This window comes from Phaseolus vulgaris, chromosome 5 (genome assembly GCF_000499845.2).
Source record: "Phaseolus vulgaris cultivar G19833 chromosome 5, P. vulgaris v2.0, whole genome shotgun sequence".
Taxonomy (NCBI): Eukaryota; Viridiplantae; Streptophyta; class Magnoliopsida; order Fabales; family Fabaceae; genus Phaseolus; species Phaseolus vulgaris.
The window spans coordinates 36,270,433-36,291,403 of NC_023755.2; the positions used below are offsets into that span (position 1 = coordinate 36,270,433).

Genomic DNA, 20,971 nt, shown 5'->3' on the forward strand with positions numbered 1-20,971 from the left:
TCTCAGTTTGGTGGTGGGATTTATAGGCACATTTAAACCCTTTAGTAATAAAATAATTTCTATAGTTAATTAATTAAAGTCCATATAACAATTAATTCAATTATTTATCACCTAAGTAATCTAAATATATTAAAACTTTTTATTTACTTAACCTTTTAAGATGAGAGAGATTTTTAATTTTTTTTTGTTAAATTGAAGCCTTGACTTCACTATCACCAACAGCTTACCCACAACCCATCTCATAAGTCATAATTGCTCCATGATTGTCTCTCTTCTTATATGAAATGCCTTGATTTAGATTCAACTCACACCACTTTGCATCTTCTTGAGAACCAACCCACTTCCCCTTTGTTTTTCTTTCTCAATACATTTTCTCCAATGGAGGAGGTAGGAAGTGTTCTTCACTTTCTTCAAAACAAGACCATTTTAATTGCTGGAGGCACTGGTTTTCTTGCCAAGAGTAACTAAGCTCTCTTCCTCTCTATCTCTCTCTCTCCTTCTAAGTGTTAACTGCACCTTTTTTCCATATTGGTGATGTCTTTGGTGTATGCATGTTTCAGTTTTACTGGAGAAGATATTGAGGGTTCAACCCAATGTTAAGAAGATTTTCCTTCTTTTAAGAGCCTCCGATGCCAACTCTGCTACTTATCGCTTGCACAATGAGGTAGATATGAACAAATACTACACCAATAATTTCTCTTTCCTTCATTATCTATGGATTGTTATCAAACATCTCATTAACTCTTTATCTCTTTATATCATATCACTTATCATATTTACTACTTCCTTTCATAAGATCATATTTGGTTATGTTTTTAATATTACTATATATACGTATAATTTAGTCATTGTAAAGGAAAGCAAACCATACTTTCTTATACAGAAGGGTATATTACCGATAATAAATGCACAAATATTATATTATTATTGTTATCATGATGGTGGTGATGATAATTAAGTTTCAGCAGGTGCAGTAAAGTCTTTGCCATTCTCTGAATTTTCGCTCTCTCATTATATTAATGATCATACCCTTATATGTTCATAAGTATGGATTCGAGTGTGATTGATTGGCCCTTATAAACTTAATCAAACAAACACAGACAGTTGTTAACATGATCTCTATGGTTCATTATCAAAAACTGTCTTGTGACTTTCTCAAAAGGCCTGAGAGCATTTATGACTATAATTAAGCATCGGATTAAGGACTTCAATTAGATGCATGGTTTGCTTCATACATCATGTTTTCAAGTTTGTCCCAATCATTAATGAGTGAGCATGCTTGTCCCAATCATTAATGAATGAGCATGCTTGAGTTTTTCTCACAACAAGTCTCATTTCATTTCATTGAATTTGTGGCTAAAATTGGTGCTTATTATATACTTTTGACAATTTTAGATCATAGGGAAGGACTTATTCATTGTGCTAAAGGAAAAATTGGGTTCAAATTTTAAGTCATTCATTGCTGAAAAAGTGACTCTGGTGCCGGGGGACATCACCTATGAGGGTTTGGGTTTGAAGGATTCAACTCTGAGGGAAGAGATTTGCAATCAGACTGATGTTATCGTCAATCTGGCTGCAACTACCAACTTTGATGAAAGGTTACACTTTTTTTGGGCTAATTTAATATTTGCATAACTCAGTTGGATATTTCTTTTGCCTTAATTTTCTTCCATGAAAAATTAAATGTAGGTACGATATAGCGTTGGATCTAAACACCTTTGGGGTCAAGTATGTCATGAACTTTGCTAAGCAATGTACTAAACTGAAAGTGCTTCTTCATGTATCAACAGGTTAGGAACAATTAGTGTCAGTGTCAATCCATCTGAATATTTAAAAGGGTTTTATTCATGAATAAAATAAAATGAAAAACATTAATTAGCCTCACACAGTGATGTTACATGTCAAATATTTCAGCTTATGTATGTGGTGAGAGAGGTGGACTCATCCTAGAAGACCCCTATCACTTTGGTGAAACGCTGAATGGAGTGTCTGGCCTAGACATCGATGCAGAAAAGACAATAGTGTGTAACAAATTGGATGAACTACGAGAACAAGGAGCCACAGAACGTGATGTTAAAATAGCCATGAAGAATCTGGGTATTAGCAGGTTTGTTATCACAACCCTACACGCTTTAGCATACTGTCATATCATTTTCAGAAACTATATTCTGTGATTAGCTATTTTCAGAAAAGTCACAGTTTTTTTCACTAGTTCTCTTTTTCTTTAAAACCTTATAGAGTAAATCAGGTATTAATCTTTCCCATTAATTCAAAATAGACACGAACAGTACATGGTCCAGGCAAGTGATGTTCAAGTTCAACCACCTTTTCAAACTCAGCTTAGCTTTAACATGTGTCTTATTAGTCATAAACACAGTTGTATTTAGGAAAAATTATATTTATTCAACATGAAAGTGAATAGTTTCTACACTAGATATGAATTTGAGGTGAATATTTTTACCTTTATGTTAATAATGGAAGTGTGACAAATCACAATTCAATGCAGAAGTGATTACAGGCCCACACATAAACACTTGGCACACACTCTGAGGGTATAAAAGGATGTTAATGAGTACCATTTGCACATACATTATAACTATCAAGAAAGTACGTGTCACCCCATAATAATAGGAGGCTCTTAGATCGATGCAAAATAATATTATTTCCCAATTCATCTGAAATGTGCAATGACTATGGTAGATGGATAATATGAAACAATCTGCAGAAACACGTGTGAAGAGTTGAAGGAATAGTTCTTATGATGCATATGTGACAACTTAGACCCCCAAACGTGAAGCTTCATGATGGAGACTATATAGTAGCTAGAAGCCTACATGTGTGCTTCTTATTCTACCTCAAAAATTATGCTTCCATAGGCTAATAAAGGAAAATTACTACTACTATGAGAAAGCTTATAATTAGGTAGGAGTTAATTGAATTGAAGTAACATATGAGGGAAAAAACAATAAATTATTAATACATTATTTGTCTTTCTCTTTATATATAGAAAATTCAAGTATTTACATATTTTCTATTTAAAGGCTCAAGTTAACAAGTTTTAGTCATAACAGCCCATAATCTTTACCCTCTTTTTAAAAATATCTAATAATTTATTTACAAATACAAAGTTAAAATAATGCCTCTCAACTATTTTTTTAGAATATTCTACATAATTATATATTTTTCAATATTTACAATAATTTGTCTTAAAAAGACAATGTGATGTTTTTAAACAATTAAAATATGTTAGTGTGATATTTAAAAAAAAAAGTGAAATCAAGATCAACAAAAACATATATAAAAAATTGAAAAGATATTAAGAAATATTAATAATATTTATTCTTTAAAATACTTAACTCTTCAACTGTTGCATATACGATTTTACTGTCTGGCCCCATAAGGGCTTATGATATCAAGATCTTTCTAGAGAATGGAAAGGACAGTGACTCTACCAAAAGGCTGGTCCATGTTCTCTAAGACATTAAATAAAATTGTTAAAAAAATAAGCATTATTATTTTGCTGAAACATTATAGAAAGAGTGGAATAAAATATCCATGATATATTATATATTATGATTATTTTTTCTGACTCAATTTATAATTCTCTCTGCATATTTTCTGTAAAAATATTATTTATTTAATGAGATGTAGAAAACTATAATAAGGAAATAAAATTACCATAATTATTATGTTTGTTGTGTGTGTTATGATCAGGGCAAAGGTGTATGGATGGCCAAACACATACGTGTTTACAAAGGCAGTGGGAGAAATGCTTGTCGAAAAACTCAAAGGAAACCTATCTGTTGTTATTATTCGTCCTACCATTGTCACAAGCACAATGAAAGAACCTTTCCCTGGTTGGGTTGAGGGTATCAGGTAAATAAAAAATTTTACTTTTTCACTTCCCAAATATTAAATACTCAATCTCTCTTAAAGGGGTGACTTAAATTTTTAGTTAAGAATATTGTTCAGTTAATAATGTAACTATGAATAAACATAAGTGTCATGATTGAGTAGAGAGTGGAACTGGCTTGATAAAGGAGTTTATTGTGGTCCAATCATGTATACAGTTTTGATCTATACCAATGAATGACTGAAACAACTACTTGCATTCAATTAAGTATCACCAACTAATCATGCTCATTTAACCATAAAAAAGTTTAAGGAAATAGTTAGAATATGAAACAAACAAGCATTTGGTTTAAAGAGAATGGACATGTGGAAGTGAAGATATATGAGCTCAAAGTGGACGATTTTCCCTTTTGTTTGTTACAGAACCATTGACAGTTTAGCTGTGACTTATGGGAAAGGAAAGTTAACATGCTTCCTTGGAGATATCAATGGAGTTGTGGATGTGGTGAGTTGCTGCACAAAATACGTTTGTTGTCTGGTTTTGTGATGAATTTTTCTCCATCTCATAAAAACCTATGAATTTAATGTGTAGGTCCCAGCAGACATGGTGGTGAATGCTATGCTAGTGGCCATGGTGGCTCATGCAAAGCAGCCAAGTGATATCATATACCATGTGGGTTCCTCTCTTAGAAATCCACTCACGTACTTGAATCTCCAAGACTTTGGATTGAAATATTTCACAGCAAAACCATGGATAAAAAAGGATGGTACACCGGTCAAAGTTGGCAGAGTAACTGTATTGACCAGCATGGATAGCTTTCAGAGATACATGTTCATTCGCTACCTCCTTCCATTGAAGGTTCTTCTCTAGTTTACCTCCCCTCCTTATCCATAATCAACATACTTAATATATTATCAAACTTTTTAGAATAATTATAGTTCATGACATGACATCTTCATGTTGTTTTCAGCTAAAAGCTTAAGCTTGTCACATAATTGGTTCATGACAATCATCACTCCCACTTAACTTAACAAGATTGTTTGACAGTGAAATGACCTGTGATTAGTGTAAAAATTCATCTAACATTAAGACAGTATATATTAAACCTAAGCTCTTCTTGGTAATTAGTTCATTACATGCAACTCAACCTCATAACAACTGGTATATAAGGTATAAAAACTACTACATGTTGTTTTCAACTAAAAGCTTTTGACATGATTGGTGCATGACAAGGCTTTGTTTGACAAGTTTTCCATTAAATAGGGACTTGAGCTTGCCAATACTGCACTTTGCCAGTATTTTCAGGGAACGTATCTCGAGCTGAACAGGAAGATCCAAGTTGTGATGCGGATGGTTGAACTTTACAGACCCTACATGTTCTTTAGTGGCCTGTAAGTGTTGTAAACTGCAATAGGAACTTTGCATGCTTCAGATTTAATGCACATTTTTTATATGTAGCTAGTAACATAGACACACCACATTAAGATGTTTAGTTATTGACTTCATGAGGTATTAACTGAGGCAGAGAATGTTATGCATGCAGATTTGATGATATGAACACAGAGAAGTTGAGAATGGCAGCAGAACAAAGTGGGACAGAGATAGATATGTTTTACTTTGATACAAAAGAAATTAATTGGGAGGATTACTTTATGAAGACCCATCTTCCTGGTGTTGTCAAGTACATTTTTAAGTGATGTTCTACTTTTAGGTGATTGGTGAGAGTAGTAAACTTTATTAAGATTATGTTTAGAGAAACTTCTCCATAAAACTTACAAAAATAATAAGATAAAATAATGAATTGAGTTTTTCTATAAACTAAATCAGTTTAAATGTATTTTCACTTAAAAATGGTTAAATGAAAGAGTTTTAGTCAAAATGAATAAGCTAAACTGATTTCAGTTTCATAGACAAGTTCATCAAATGTTACCATTTTATTTTTGTTTTAAGTTTTTACGGAGAAGTTTATCAAAAACATGTTTAAGTTTAAAATTGTGCAACAGGGACAGCATTGGTGCTATTTATTTCTCAAGATCAGTGTAATTGGTACTGGCTAAATGCTAATTAAGTTTGAAAGGTTTGATTAAGTGTAGCAAATGCTTTTATTTTTCTCTTGTACAATTAATGGTCTTCAATGGAGTTTGTGTTGTTTTGGTTGCTTTTTTCCGTCACAAACTTGGTATCGGTTTCACTAACATGTTAACATAGAAAAAAATGTTAACCAAATGTGTGCTTAAAGACTTCCAAATCCTCTTGAAAAAGGAGAAGAAAGTGATTAAAAATGTTATTCCCACAAGAATACTAACGAGTGTTCACAATTTGATTTGATTTTTATAGATAAAATACATCTTAAATAAACATAAAAATTTATACAATTTGATTTGGTTTGGTTTGAATGTAAAAAAAATTCAAATCAAATTAAACAAATCTTTACATCATTATTCTAATTTAATTTATAACTTTTTTTCAACAACATTATGATCTAATATTTATTCCCTTCTTTACTTTAATTAAATATTCGTTATTCTGTAAAATATTAAATAATTTATTTACACTTAGTAACAAATTCTTTTTTATAAGTAGAACAACTAGCATAAAATATAAAGGTACAACTAGTATCTCCATTTTTACAAAAAAAGATAAACAAAAAAATAAAATATAAGAGTACAACTTGTGTCCACACTTTTACAGAAAAGACAAACAAAGAAAAAAGAATAGTTATACTGTATATTGTATTTATATACGTTGCCCATAAATATTAAATCCTAATATCTATCTCCCTTAAGGCTAACAAACATTCTAGACAAGTATATAATATTGTACGAAATTCTTCAAAATATAGAGATCAAAATTATAGTCACTCTATATTGTTTTCTTCCAATAATATTTGATTTTGCTTTAGCATTTTTTTCCCTCTCAAGGTTAATAATTTAAGGTTTAAATATCTTTTTTTCATCCATCCATATACGTTAAATTAGTTTTGTCAAATTAGTTTTGTCACTTGTCCAAACTTTAGACATTCTAAATACTTATAGTAAAAAAATTATTAAAATGAATTTTTAATAATGTTTTTTCTTTTGTGACGTAACAATCGAATTTAAATTTCAACATTACTATATGATACTATTATTACAAAAATTTATTCCTGCACCATATGATTTTGAACTTGTACCCTATCATCTTTCAAAATTATCCTATTGTTTCAAATTTGAAAATCCCGAATTCAAAAATCAAAATCTCATTCTGAAAAACTAAATTCGTAATGAAAAAAGTATTTTGGAAAAGAAAATCTGGAACACAAATTCTAGAAATGTATTCCCAAAAAGAATTCTAGAATTCAGAAATGTGTTTTAGAAATCCAAATCCAAAAATGTATTTCGAAAAAGAGGTTCCGAAAGTATTTTTTATTCATACCCTTCTTTCATTTAAGGTCACTTTCATCATTTTATAGGAGCATTTTCGTTATTTTAGTAGAAAATCGAGTGCAATTGAAATTGATACAGTGCAGACTCATTTTAATAGTTTCCTTAATACAAGTATCTAAAAAGTCTAAAATTTATATTAAAAACAAAAATCAGTTTCACATAAAATACAGGAACGAAAAATATATTTAACTCTAATTTTATCTTCCGCTTCACATGTTAAAACTTTGCACACATATAACCATTTTTTGAGGTTATGGTTGAGATATTCTTAAAACATTTCATAATAATTTACAGTTTTACTAATAAAAAATGTGAAAACTCTTCTATCACATATTTTTAAACATGAATTAAGCTAAATATATTGGTTCTTTCCTCACATACATATTTTGTATATTAGTAAACCAATAAATAATATAATAATATTTAAATAATTGATTTTGGTACGATTTGGTCGGTTTGACAATGTGAATCAAATCATTGGGTTTTGAAAAAAAATAAAATGTAAATGAATGGGAAAGGTTTTTTTGTTTTGATTGGATGGAGGTGAAGACATGCAATTAATCTACCATTGCATGAGTAGGGAAGTTTTGGCTTTAACATTGGTAGCTGGTAAACCGTGTTTGTTAGATAATGCAGTAAGTAACAGCATGAAATGTTACATGCTTCATTTGCTAAAGTGGTGGTGACAAATGGACCAAAGTACAGAACATAATTTAAGCATGAAATGTTGTTGATTCACAAGCTTCCAAACTGTTCCTGCACATACCATCAAATCAGTAGGCTTCGACATTGCATCTGCCACACTATATATATGCCTCTGGCCCTATCCTCATCACTAACAGGACCCTACGTATATACATCTACTGTTCCAACTGTCAACTTAATATTCAAACCTAACTAAAAAATAATTATCTCATTTTAAGTTACACACTCGTATAAGGTTATTTTTGTAAAAGGTTGAGGCATTTCTAAAATGTTTCTTTTAAATTTAGTTTATTTATTTTTATATAAAAAACTTAATCTAAATATTATAATGTTTACCGGTCGAGACTAGACGAGATAATTTTAGCATCGAAGGTTGATTGACCAATATGTACAAAATATGTCATAATAAAATAAATATTTAAAACATGTTAAATTGTATGAAGAATTAGATAATGTAAGGACTGAGAAAAATAGTCTTAGAGTAGAAATGGTACAATTAAAATGACACCTGAATATTTTATTATTAAAGTGAAAAAGCTATATAAATAGAAAATTAGTTATTCAGTTTTCATTTTAAAAGAACCACCATTTCTCTAAAAGTTTCCTTTTCCTTTTTCTCTCACTTCTCTCTAAGATTCTGACCTCCTCGCTCATCTGTTTGACGATCGGAGTCCACCATTAGACTCCTGGCAGCGAGATCTACAAGACTGCCTGATCAAAATATCTGATAGAGTAAGTTCATTTTTGTTCCCCTTTTTCTTTCCTCTCCCTTCTCTCTAAGATTCTGATCTCCTCGCTCATCAGTTTGACGATCGGAGTCTGCCATTGGACTCCGAACTCTACGAGATTGCCCGATCAGAATCTTAGATAGAGTAAGTTCATTTTTGGCTCATTTTCTGAGTTAGTTTTGATAGGGTTAGGGTGCCTTTTAGTTTAAGTTTGCATGTGAGGTTTTTATCTTCAGAATTAGTCTATGTTAGATCAGGGTCATAGTGATATAGTTAGATTTGTGATCAGAACTTTGTGGTGCAGGTTAGATTATCCTTAAGATTAAGATTTTGGTGGTTGGAGCTCTTAGTGAGCATCTGCTCAAGTCCAGGTAAGGGAAGCTAGTCTTATTCTTTTCATTAAAACCCTAGGTTAGAAGATTCTGGATGTGAGGGTGACGTAGTTAGTTGACTTTGAATATTTTATATTGATTTTAAGGTGAATAAGTTATTGAAGGTGTTTGTGATTGAGAAATGAAAGTGTTTGAATAATAATATAAATGAGTTGACCTTGTTTTAGAATATTTTGTTGAATTACTTAATGAGATGTTTGATGAGAAGTGGTTGTTTGATTTTAAATGATGATTGATTTACAGAGCATATATTTGGAATTAATTATGTATATAAGTAAAGTTTGAGATATATTTGGATTGTTTAGAAAGTTTAAATATGATGTGATTGAGTGGTGCATTGATATGTTAAATGATGTATGTAATGAGGTTAAAGTGTGATCAAGACATAGTATTTTCAGGAAAGGAAATACTGTTGAGATTGTTATTAGGGTGTATTGATTTGTGAGTGTCCTGTGAATGAGACTGAAAGAATATTTTCTGTTTTATTCAATCTGTCTTTCATCTATAGCAATGATACATATATATAATCATAGCATTAGAACCGTACAGAACCGTACAGGTTCTTTTTCTAACATAACATCTGTAATTAAGACTAATTATAGACCCATTATAGTGATTATATTCCTATAATTAAGTCTAATTATAGACTCATTAATAGTGATTATATTCCTGTAATTAAGTCTAATTAAGTCTAATAATGATTTTGTCCGATAATATCCCCTCAAGTTGGAGCATGTAAGTCTTGAATGCCCAACTAGACCAAGATGGCTCCAAACTTTTTAGCACCGAGAGCTTTGGTGAAAAGGTCAGCTAGTTCTGTATGTGTGGGCACATAGGATGGAAGAAGGCGCTTGTGAATGATTTCATCTCGAACAAGGTGGCAGTCAACTTCAATGTGTTTGGTGCGTTCGTGGAAGACCGGGTTTTTAGCAATGTGAAGTGCTGCTTGACTATCACAATAAAGACGAATTGGGTCAGGATGAGGAACATGTAGAGAAGCGAGAATGTCTTTAATCCACTTTAATTCTCGGGTGGTCTTAGCCATTGATCGATATTCAGCCTCAGCAGAGGAGGCAGAAACCGTTTGTTGTTTCTGGGTTTTCCAAGAGATTGGGGAAGTGCCGAGTTGAATAAACCATCCGGTGAGAGATTTCCGTGTCAGTGGACAACTTGCCCAATCAGAATCACACCACCCAAAGAGTTGTAAGAAGTTGTTCTCTCGAGGTAGGAGTATTCCTTGTCCAGGATGCCCCTTTAAATATCGAACAACACGAAGAGCAGCTTGCCAATGCTCGGAGCGTGGATTTTGCATAAATTGAGATAAAGCTTGGACACTGTAGGCAAGGTCAGGTCGAGTGAAACACAGATAAATTAACCTCCCAACAAGTCTACGATAAGTAGCCGTGTCAGAAAGAAAAGAACCAGTAGCGGAGCTCCATTTGTGATTTTCTTCACATGGTGTAGTGGCGGGCTTCGCACCCAACAATCCGACTTCAGTAATGATATCTAAGGCATATTTCCTCTGACAAAGGAAGATTCCGTTGGGGGAGCGAGCAACTTCAACCCCCAGGAAGTTCTTGAGGCGGCCTAAATCTTTCATATGAAAGCATTGATTTAAGTAGCCTTTAAAACATTGGATGGCAGTACCATTATTCCCTGCAATCACAAGATCATCAACGTAGACTAGCACAACCAACTGTATGTCATTATTATTGAGAGTAAACAGGAAATGATCCTTCGGGGATTGTTGGAAGCCGTAACGAGTGAGAGAAGAAGATAGTTTAGCAAACCAACACCTGGGGGCCTGTCGGAGGCCATATAGAGACTTTTGAAGCTTGCACACTACCGCTGGTTGAGATTCTTGGAAGCCAGGAGGGAGTTTCATATAAACCTCATCATCAAGATCACCATGGAGAAACGCATTGTGAACGTCCATCTGATGAAGCTCCCAATCTTTTGCGGCTGCTACTGCTAGAGTTGTGCGAATGGTTACCGTCTTTACGACAGGAGAAAACGTCTCGTTGTAATCCAAACCCTCCACTTGATGATTGCCAAGAATTACCAATCGAACCTTGAATCTTTCAATTGTTCCATCCGAGTTGTATTTGATTTTGTAGATCCATTTACACCCAAGTGCCTTCTTTCCAGGAGGGAGAGCGGTGAGTTTCCAGGTGTCATTGAGTTCGAGAGCATGAATCTCCTGTGCCATAGCATCATGCCACCGGGGTTCTCGGACCGCTTGAGAAAAGAACAGGGGTTCCTGCTCGGTGTGTAAAGAGGCAAGAAAACTTTGATGATGTTTAGAAAAGGAATCACAATTCACAAAATCATGTATAGGATACGAAACACCTGAGGATTCTGTTGAAGGAGGTGACAGAACAGAGGGGCTTGACGGTATCGTGGTGGCTGCGACAAAATCGCGTAACCGTACGGAAGGCAGCTTCGCGCGATGCCCTCGCCCAAGGGGAACCGCGACCGTCAGCGGTGGTGAAGAAACCGACGCCGCCGTCTCCGTCGGACGCGGCGGTGGATCCGCGGGTAGCGTCGAGGCTTCTATACACGGATCGGAGTCGTTGATAGTGTGATCGTAGTCATCTGTGAGGGTAGCATCCTCCTTGGCTGGGATGGGAGATGCAATGGGTTGGTTGACGATGCATTCATCTAGGTTTGAGGAGGCAACTTCATGAAGAAAATGTGGGTCCGTTCCAGTTTCTAAAGAGTTGGCAATAATTGGGTTTTGCAATGGTGGTGCAGTGTCCATCTTTTTGGCTTCAAAATATGGAAATTTATTTTCGAAAAAATGTACATCACGAGAGACAAAGAAAGTTTTTGTTTCCAAATCAAATAATTTCCATCCTTTTTGGCCATATGGATACCCGACAAACACACATTTTCGGCTACGACTATCAAATTTATCCCGCTGTCTATTTTGATTATGAGCATAACATAATGAACCAAATACTCATAAGTGCGCGTAACTGGGTACACATCCATGGATCACTTCATAAGGGGTTTTTCCTTTTAGAATGGAGGATGGTGTGAGATTGATTAAGTAGCCTGCAGTCAAAACGCATTCCCCCCAAAATTTAATGGGAAGATTGCCTTGAAACCGTAATGACCGAGCAACATTCAGAATATGCCGATGCTTGCGTTCGACGCGTCCATTTTGTTGCGGGGTCCCGACACAGGAAGTTTGGTGAAGGATACCTTGTTGAATGAAATATTGTTTTATACACATGAATTCGGTTCCATTGTCAGAGCGAACCATTTTAACACATTTGTTGTATTGCCTCTCAACGAGTGTGAAAAAAATTTTCAAAGTCACTGATACCTCTGTTTTTTCTTTTAACAAATAGATCCAAACTGCCCGTGAACAATCATCCACAATTGTCAAAAAATATGAAGCACGAAGGAGTTTTATAAGGACCCCATAAGTCACAATGAATTAAATCAAAAATATTCAAAGCTTGATGCGCACTTAAGAAAAACTTATCTCTCGTTTGTTTCGATTTTTCACAAACTTTATTCAACTCATCACGAGTACATTTCCCACTTATATCAGGAAGCATTTGCACAATCTTAAATGACGGATGTCCTAATCTTTGGTGCCAAAGTGCTAGTTGATTTTCCATCTTGACATGACATGCTTGAGTCTTCCGTACCCCACGATACCAATAAAGCCCATCTTTCCGTTCACCTGCTCCAATCAGCGTCCTCGAAGTGCGGTCCTGTATAATAACAATTTATCAGTGAATGTTACAACACAATTTTCTTCATCCGTCAATTGAGGTACTGAAAGTAAATTGCATTTTAATTTGGGAACATAAAGGACATTTTTCAATTCAAGTCCTTCTTCAAGAGTCACTGTTCCTTGTTCGCAAGCTAGAACACGTTCACCATCGGGTAACCCTACGGGGCACCCTTGTATAGTTTCCTTTTCACTCAAATTTTCCAGTGACCCAGTCATATGGTTTGATGCCCCACTGTCAATAATCCACAAATCCCAAATGCTCTTACCAGTCATTTTCTCTGATTCATTTGATTTTTGTTTGCTGATCATATCAACCAGTACCTTCCATTGTTCATTGGTCAGACCTGCCATCTCAAGTTTCTTGTCGTCATTGTTGGCTTGACTGTTGCTTCCACTAGCGTGTGCCACATAAAGCTCTGATACCATGAAAGAATATTTTCTGTTTTATTTAATCTGTCTTTCATCTATAGCAATGATATATATATATAATCATAGCATTAGAACCGTACAAAACCGTACAGATTCTTTTTCTAACATAACATCTGTAATTAAGACTAATTATAGACCCATTAATAGTGATTATATTCCTCTAATTAAGTCTAATTATAGACTCATTAATAGTGATTATATTCCTGTAATTAAGTCTAATTAAATCTAATAATGATTTTGTCCGGTAATATCTCCTCCAACCATTTACACAACCAATATAGAATCATATTTCATTCTAACCTAATATATTTCACATATTTAAATTAATAATCAACTAAAATATACATCACAACTAACTCTTATATAGAAGTCCCATCTATCAAATCCTATACCAACAACACCTCTCTTATGCAAAAACATCAAAGAGAAGAAGAAAATAATTTAAATCCTTAATTAGTAAAGAAATTGAGTCCTTACTTACGTGTGGATAAAAAATTTAATCCACTCGACTTGAATTATATTCTTTTATATATTTAAAATTTATCTCTATTAAAATGCCATGTATTACAATTTCGAAAATTAAAATATCTTTTTTTTAAAGTTAAATTCAAATGTACTAATTTTAAGAATTAAAATATCTATTATAGTTTTCATGTTGAAAAAATTTATTGGCAAAATAAATATTTTTTTACGCATTTTATTTTTTGTTCAAACAAGTTTCGTTTGGGTTTAAAAAGGTGAAAGAATTGAAGAAAGGAAAGAAAATAAGCATAAAATATGGCTTGTTGGTGCCAACTACATTATTATTAACATAAAAACAGCAACAAAACATACTATTTTCACGTGCTTAAGTTTAACCCTTTTACGTTTTTACATTAAGAATGTTAAAAATACTATCACAGTTTCATGTACAATTTGGTGTCGTAATACTTATGTCACATCATCGTGTTAAAATAAATAATTATTTTGTCAACTATGAACATTGCCCAAATAACTCATAAAAACATTTAGTGAACGTTTGAATAAAATTGAAAGAACAAAGAATATGTAAGTATTGATAATACGATATATTTATATGCTTATTTAATTATAAATTATATATTTCACGTGGTGTAATTAAGTACATCTAAAAGAATGTTAAGGACAAATTTTAATTGACTAAAAGTGGAAAAAATTATAAATTTAAAAACTAATGTATGATATCTCCTATTTCCTATACATAATTTTTTTTATAATATATAAATGGTGCAAATATTATAAAATTTAGTTAAATTTTAAATTTATCTCTTAATAACTAATTTGGAATGAAACTCAAATTAAAATGAAAAATCGTTTTATAATGTATTTCTGTAGAAGTTATTTTTTTTTATGGTAAAAGATAATCGTTTTTCTAACAAGACTTTTCTTTAAAAGTTATAAAATAGTTTCTTGAACGAAAGGTAAAGAAACGTATCGTTAAGAAGTTTTTCTTTTTGTGATAAAAAATGTTTAAGAATGATAGTGTTTGCTATTAAATTCAAAATATTGGTGAACGAGACCAATCAATCGGAAAGTGGTTTTAAAACGTGAAAAAACTACGTTTGTCAAAGCCGGCAACTAAATAATTTGTTTGGTTTGACCTTTTTTATTGTGTTGAAAGCTTTTGCGTTTTGAGTTTGGCATCACTCTAAATGTCATCTAAATTTCACTTCTTAGAGCAAGTAAAAGGACATCCACATTTTACGCATGTTATTTTTTATGGGGAATCATGAAATAGAAACTAAATTTAGAGACAAAAAATAACTAGTTGCTAAAATGACTAAATTAGAGACCATTTTAGACACTAAAAAAATTTTTGGTTTCTAAACTAACTTTTATTATGGTTAAATGGTTTCTAAATTAGTATCTAATTAGCTACCATTGTTTTAACTACCAATTATTTAGATTCTAAATTTATTAACAAAAATCTTGGTAGCTAATTAGATATCAATTTAGAAACCATTCAACAATAATAGAACTAATTTAGCAACCAAAAAAAACTTGTAGTCTCTAAAATGGTCTTAATTTAGTCACTATAACAACTAATTATTTTTTTGTCTCTAAAATTGATTTCTATTTAATAATTTTCTTGCAGTGATAATGTTGATAGGATTTGGAGATAACTTTATTTGTTTATATTCGAGATTTTACTTCAAACAAATTTATTAAGATCTTCAACACATTCTTTCAAATACCATCTTAAAAAATATTTAAATTTAACCTAATTTTATAAAATAAAATTGAAATAAGATTTGTATTTACTTATATAACCTTATTTTGAGTTGACTTAGAATCTTTAACCATGAATCTTATTTTTATTAAAATATAAATTTATGGTATAATCTAAGGAGAAAGAAGATCTCTTTGCTATTAGCCATGCCAAAGATGCAATTGGTGTAACAAGTTTCTTGAGTATGAATATGAAGTTTAAAATAATGAGTAGGTATATATCCTCTATATTTGACCATAAAAATATCTTTTAAACAGGAGTAGGAAGTAAAACAAAACTTTTTCAGAGGGAGACAACTCCATAAGACAAGACAAAGAATTCACGAAGCTTGTTCAACATTTTTCGTAGTTGAAGAAGTAATTGACCATTAGAACATTGGTGATAATGGTAGTAGTTATCGTCATGTTATTCTGTTGTTTTTTTCTGAATGAAATTATGGTAAAAATTATACGTAACATATTACTAATATTTTCTTAACGTGTGCTTGTGCCTATAGGTCTGATATAAACCTTGTTTAAAACAAAAGTTGAATTAAGGACCACACTTTTGCATCCTTTCGATTTGATTAGAGTGATGATGTTAGTATGATGGATAGTAGGTAAAGTTCTCAATTTGGATGAGATTACAAGTTAAACTAGAATGTATTCAGACGTAAATTTCACATCATTTTAAGATATTAAGATATTTTTCACTTTAATATATTTAAAGAGATGATATTTTTCTTATCTATAAATAATGAATTAAATAAATTATTGTATTTAAGAGATGTTTCAATTTGTATCGGTAGAAGTTCGACATTATCAACGATTGACCAGATGATTAACCATATTAAAAAACAATTGACAATAAATAACAAGTAAAAAAACATTTTATAAATAAGAGTAATTTTTCTAAAAATCTATATCACATTCCGCCAAATTCAAATTATACTAAAAAAAATCAGTTAACATTGAAGATATGCGTAAGATATGAAATCTTATCCTTCGAAAGAGTGACTGTTCTACTATAATATACCATCCACAACGACGTGGAGAACTAAAACTCTGAATCATTCACTAGGAAAATAGTGTCTTTCATTTAACCTTTGTAAGACCTGCAAGCCTATCCCACACTGCAAGATAGAACATATTTATATTAACTTTGATATTTATTTCTAAAGATCAAAGTAGATATACATTGTTTTTATGGCGTTATCTATCGCTGTCATGCTATTTTCTGTATATTCCCAGATGCCCCTTGAAATCCACAACAGTTGAGCTTCATGATGCAAGACCCATCGAGAAGTCAAGAACAGTGTTGCAGAAAATACGCATTAATTAATACAATTAAAATAGAGTTAATGTACGCATTTTCAGATTGACATGTTGAAAACTGTGAGGGAGGTTGAAAAGCTTCATATTCACATTTCAGTGTTTCCAACAATTAATGCTTATTGTGACATGACAAGTTATTGCATTACATTTGTAACATGTCTTTCCTTTTATGTAATGTGTACTATATATATAGATGCATGATATGGCCATTTTGGGACATTACATTAGACAACAGCATTGTGTTTGTGTTGTGTCTAACTGTTTGATCAAGCTTTCAAATCTCTCTCTCTCTCTCTCTCTCTCATAATTCATCTCCAATGGAATTGGGAAGCATAATTCACTTCCTTCAGGATAAGACCATTTTAGTCACTGGTGCCACCGGTTTTCTTGCAAAAAGTCTCTCTCAATCTCTGTCTCTTTCTGTTACTCCTTCTAAGCTTGCTTATTATGCTTCTTCTACTGATACTAATACTGATACTGATACTAAGCTATATGTCTGTGTGTTTCCTTGCATGATTATGTAGTTTTTGTGGAAAAAATATTGAGGGTTCAACCAAATGTGAAGAAACTTTATCTGCTTTTGAGAGTTAAAGATACTGCATCCGCTACTCAACGCTTAGAAAACGAGGTGAATGTACAAATATATTAATTATAACTTTCTTTAACTTATACCATAAGCTCTCCAATGTATTTAAATGTCTTGCAACTCTCAAGTGCCACACCCTATTGATGATTCCTTGTAGATCTTAGGGAAGGACTTGTTTAGATTGCTGAAGGAAAAACTGGGTACAAGATTCAATTCCTTTGTCTCAGAAAAGCTCACTGTGGTACCTGGAGACATTTCTCATGAGGACTTGAATTTGAAGAACTCCATTCTGTGGGAAGAAATTTGCAACCAAACAGACGTTATAGTTAATGTAGCTGCATCAACTAAGTTCGATGAAAGGTAATGTTCAAGGTGATACAATTTTTTGGAATAAACAGTATATATATTTTGAGTTTTTATAGTAAACAATTGGTGCACGTATGATAAAGTTTTTAACTGTTGCAATCATTTTAAAAACCATATCTATCGAATTTTCTGATAGATTATTATTAGTATAAAGCTTTTTTTCAAATTAAACTCTAATTTTAAAATACGAGTATATGTGTAAATCATAGTTAATCTCTGTGGTTGATGAAATTTTATAAATATTTTTTCTCTTCTCATCAAATATTCAGATACGATGTTGCATTGGGTATAAATACATTAGGAGTTAAGCATGTGATGAGCTTTGCCAAAAAATGTGTAAAGCTGAAGGTGCTTGTCCACGTATCAACAGGTTAGTATGTCTGCATCATGCCCATGATGATGCAGACTTTATATCTGAATGATAGCGAATCAAATCTTGCCTTCAATCTTCCAAGCTGTTGCAGTTTGTACTATATCTTTCACTCATCATGAAACTAATGCTTATGAAATATACAAAAATCATTCTTTAAAACCACTGTCCATGGAAAATTCCCAAGAATTTCTTTGTTGTCATATGTTGCAGCTTATGTATGTGGAGAAAAAGGAGGACTCGTACTAGAGGATCCACATCAGTTTGGTGTGTCACTGAATGGAGCAACTGGACTAGACATTGATATGGAAAAGAAGATGGTAGATGAGAAATTGAATGAGCTGAGAGAGGAGGGAGCCACAGAACATGATATTGAATTGGCCATGAAGGACTTGGGAACTAAAAGGTTTGTTCCAATTCTACTGCTTCCACTTTAATGACACCAACCTTCTTTTTGTTGAACAATTTAAATAGGAATATGTTTCTTTAACACTAAAATATTAATTTATTGAGATGTGAAAGGTATGTTTTTACTGTTGATTCACCCATTTAAATAACCTCCATAAGTTTATCTATAATTTCTTCTGCATATCATGTAACATTTTCTTTTTTTTACAATTACCATGATGGTTGTTTCATGAATAACTATCAGAGCAAGGATGTATGGATGGCCAAACACGTACGTCTTTACAAAGGCAATGGGAGAAATGATTGTAGGAACTACAAAGGGAAACATGAATGTAGTAATTGTACGTCCCACAATCGTTACTAGTACTTACAGAGAACCTTTCCCTGGTTGGATAGAAGGTTTAAGGTAAATATATAATCAAATCTCATACATATATATGGAAGTGGTATCAAGAAATGGAAACACTTCATAGTAACCAAAATTTTCTTACTAATGGGGAGTTTTTGACAGAACCATAGACAGCTTGGTTGTTGCTTATGGTAGAGGAAAGATAACTTGCTTCCTTGGTGATATTAAGGCTGTTTTTGACTTGGTAAGTCAGTAACCAAACCCTTTCTTCTTTGATTGGTTTTGTGAAACCTTTCCTCTAGTTCTTTTCAAAAAAGTTAATATACTAATTTTGATGAGTTTGGAATCACTGTTTTTAGTGAAAAAATGTTGTACGTGACAAATGTTTTGTTCAAATAACCCATGAAACAGATACCAGCAGACATGGTGGTGAATGCAATCATAGTGAGCATGGTGGCTCATGCAAATCAACCTAGTGATATCATATATCATGTGGGTTCTTCTGTTGCAAATCCAGTTAGGTACCTTAATATTCGAGAGTACGGGGAAAGATATTTCATGAAAAAACCTTGGATAAACAAGGATGGAACAGCCGTGAAGGTTGGAAAAATTACCATAATGAGCAGCATTGCTGGCTTCCATAAATATATGTACATTCGTTATCAGCTTCCCTTGAAGGTTATTACTTCAAATCCTTAATTTCTATAATTCACGTACCTTGTGATTTTCATACAATCGCTTCTCACAAGTAACCACATCATGTGAATTTACTTGAGCTTAGCAAAAGAAGAATCTGATAAATATTGTTTGCATTTGATAGGGACTAGAGCTGGTGAATGCAGCTTCGTGCCATTATTTTCAGGAAACGTGTCTGGACTTGAATAGGAAGATCCACAGTATCATGCGATTGGTTGACCTTTACAAGTCTTACTTGTTCTTCAATGGGGTGTAAGTTAATTATTAGCAGCACACAATGCATAGGATAATGAAAAACTTGTTTGATAGTAATTGGTATATATGATTAACTCGTGAGAATGCATGTTTTGTACACAGATTTGATGATATGAATACAGAAAAGTTATTATCAAAGGCAAGAGAAGGAGGTGGAGTGGAGACGGAATTGTTTTACTTTGACCCTAAAGTGATTGATTGGGAAGACTATTTCATGAATATCCATTTTCCTGGAATCATAAAGTATGCTTTCAAGTGATGCGTAAATACGTGGTTGCAGTGCCCATTTTAGAGTTTATCATGTGAAGCTTGAATTTGTTGCATTCAAATTAGTGCTGGCGAGTTTAGAAGTGTTGTGAGTGGATTAGAAAAGGAGATGGGTTTATCAAGGGGATCAAATATGCTGGTTTCTGTGTTTCCCTTTTCTGTAGTAAAAGAATAATAACAACAACGATGTACCAAAATTTCCTTCAACACCAGGTACTGATTAAGCCACTAAAATTTTTAAATAGAGAAATTTGTAGCAATTTCTAGCAAGCTTTATCAAAAGGAACTCTTTAATTTATTATAAGAATTTTGATGATTAAGTTTATAATGCAAACTGTCATCGTAAATAAAACTATTAAATGAAGAGTGAACAAAACAGAGATCTTTGAAAGTGGCAACAATTCCAGACATAGAACACATTTAAAACGTAAACCCAGAAAATACATTACAAATGTTCGGAATCGACGAAGTATTAAAACCAAATTCTGAGTGTTTTACCTTTTCTAAAAAAACACAGAAAATGAAGGAAAAATCTTCAAATTAATTGCAAAAGCTAATATTTTACAAATCAATTTATTATTAAATAAATTTATTTAAGTTATTTATATAAGATATAAAATAATATATACATGGAAAGTAATAATATATTAAATTAACTTAGTAATTTTATTAAAATTAATGGATATATTAAAGAAAATTGGTAATATTTTATAACCTGTTAAATATTTTCACAATTTAAATATATGTATTAGGTTAATTATATAATATATGGATAATTTGTGCTACCCATTTTCAATAGTATATTAAATTAGCTTAACAATTTTATTAAA

The 20,971-nt window shown here is 32.3% G+C and overlaps 2 protein-coding genes across 2 annotated transcripts; both read left to right on the plus strand.

Annotated features, from left to right (window-relative positions):
* Positions 1–217: 217 nt before the first annotated feature.
* Positions 218–5,940, plus strand: LOC137835643 (alcohol-forming fatty acyl-CoA reductase-like). Its single transcript, XM_068644241.1, has 10 exons — positions 218–460; positions 561–664; positions 1,396–1,598; positions 1,690–1,790; positions 1,915–2,107; positions 3,715–3,876; positions 4,276–4,357; positions 4,445–4,711; positions 5,117–5,244; positions 5,397–5,940. Exons 1-10 carry the CDS (start codon positions 280–282, stop codon positions 5,548–5,550), a joined length of 1,575 nt encoding a protein of 524 aa, XP_068500342.1. The 5' UTR covers positions 218–279; the 3' UTR covers positions 5,551–5,940.
* Positions 5,941–16,897: 10,957 nt separating this feature from the next.
* LOC137835644 (fatty acyl-CoA reductase 3-like) lies at positions 16,898–20,348 on the plus strand. Its single transcript, XM_068644242.1, has 10 exons — positions 16,898–17,240; positions 17,369–17,472; positions 17,588–17,790; positions 18,066–18,166; positions 18,380–18,572; positions 18,819–18,980; positions 19,086–19,167; positions 19,335–19,601; positions 19,744–19,871; positions 19,977–20,348. Exons 1-10 carry the CDS (start codon positions 17,162–17,164, stop codon positions 20,131–20,133), a joined length of 1,476 nt encoding a protein of 491 aa, XP_068500343.1. The 5' UTR covers positions 16,898–17,161; the 3' UTR covers positions 20,134–20,348.
* Positions 20,349–20,971: the final 623 nt, after the last annotated feature.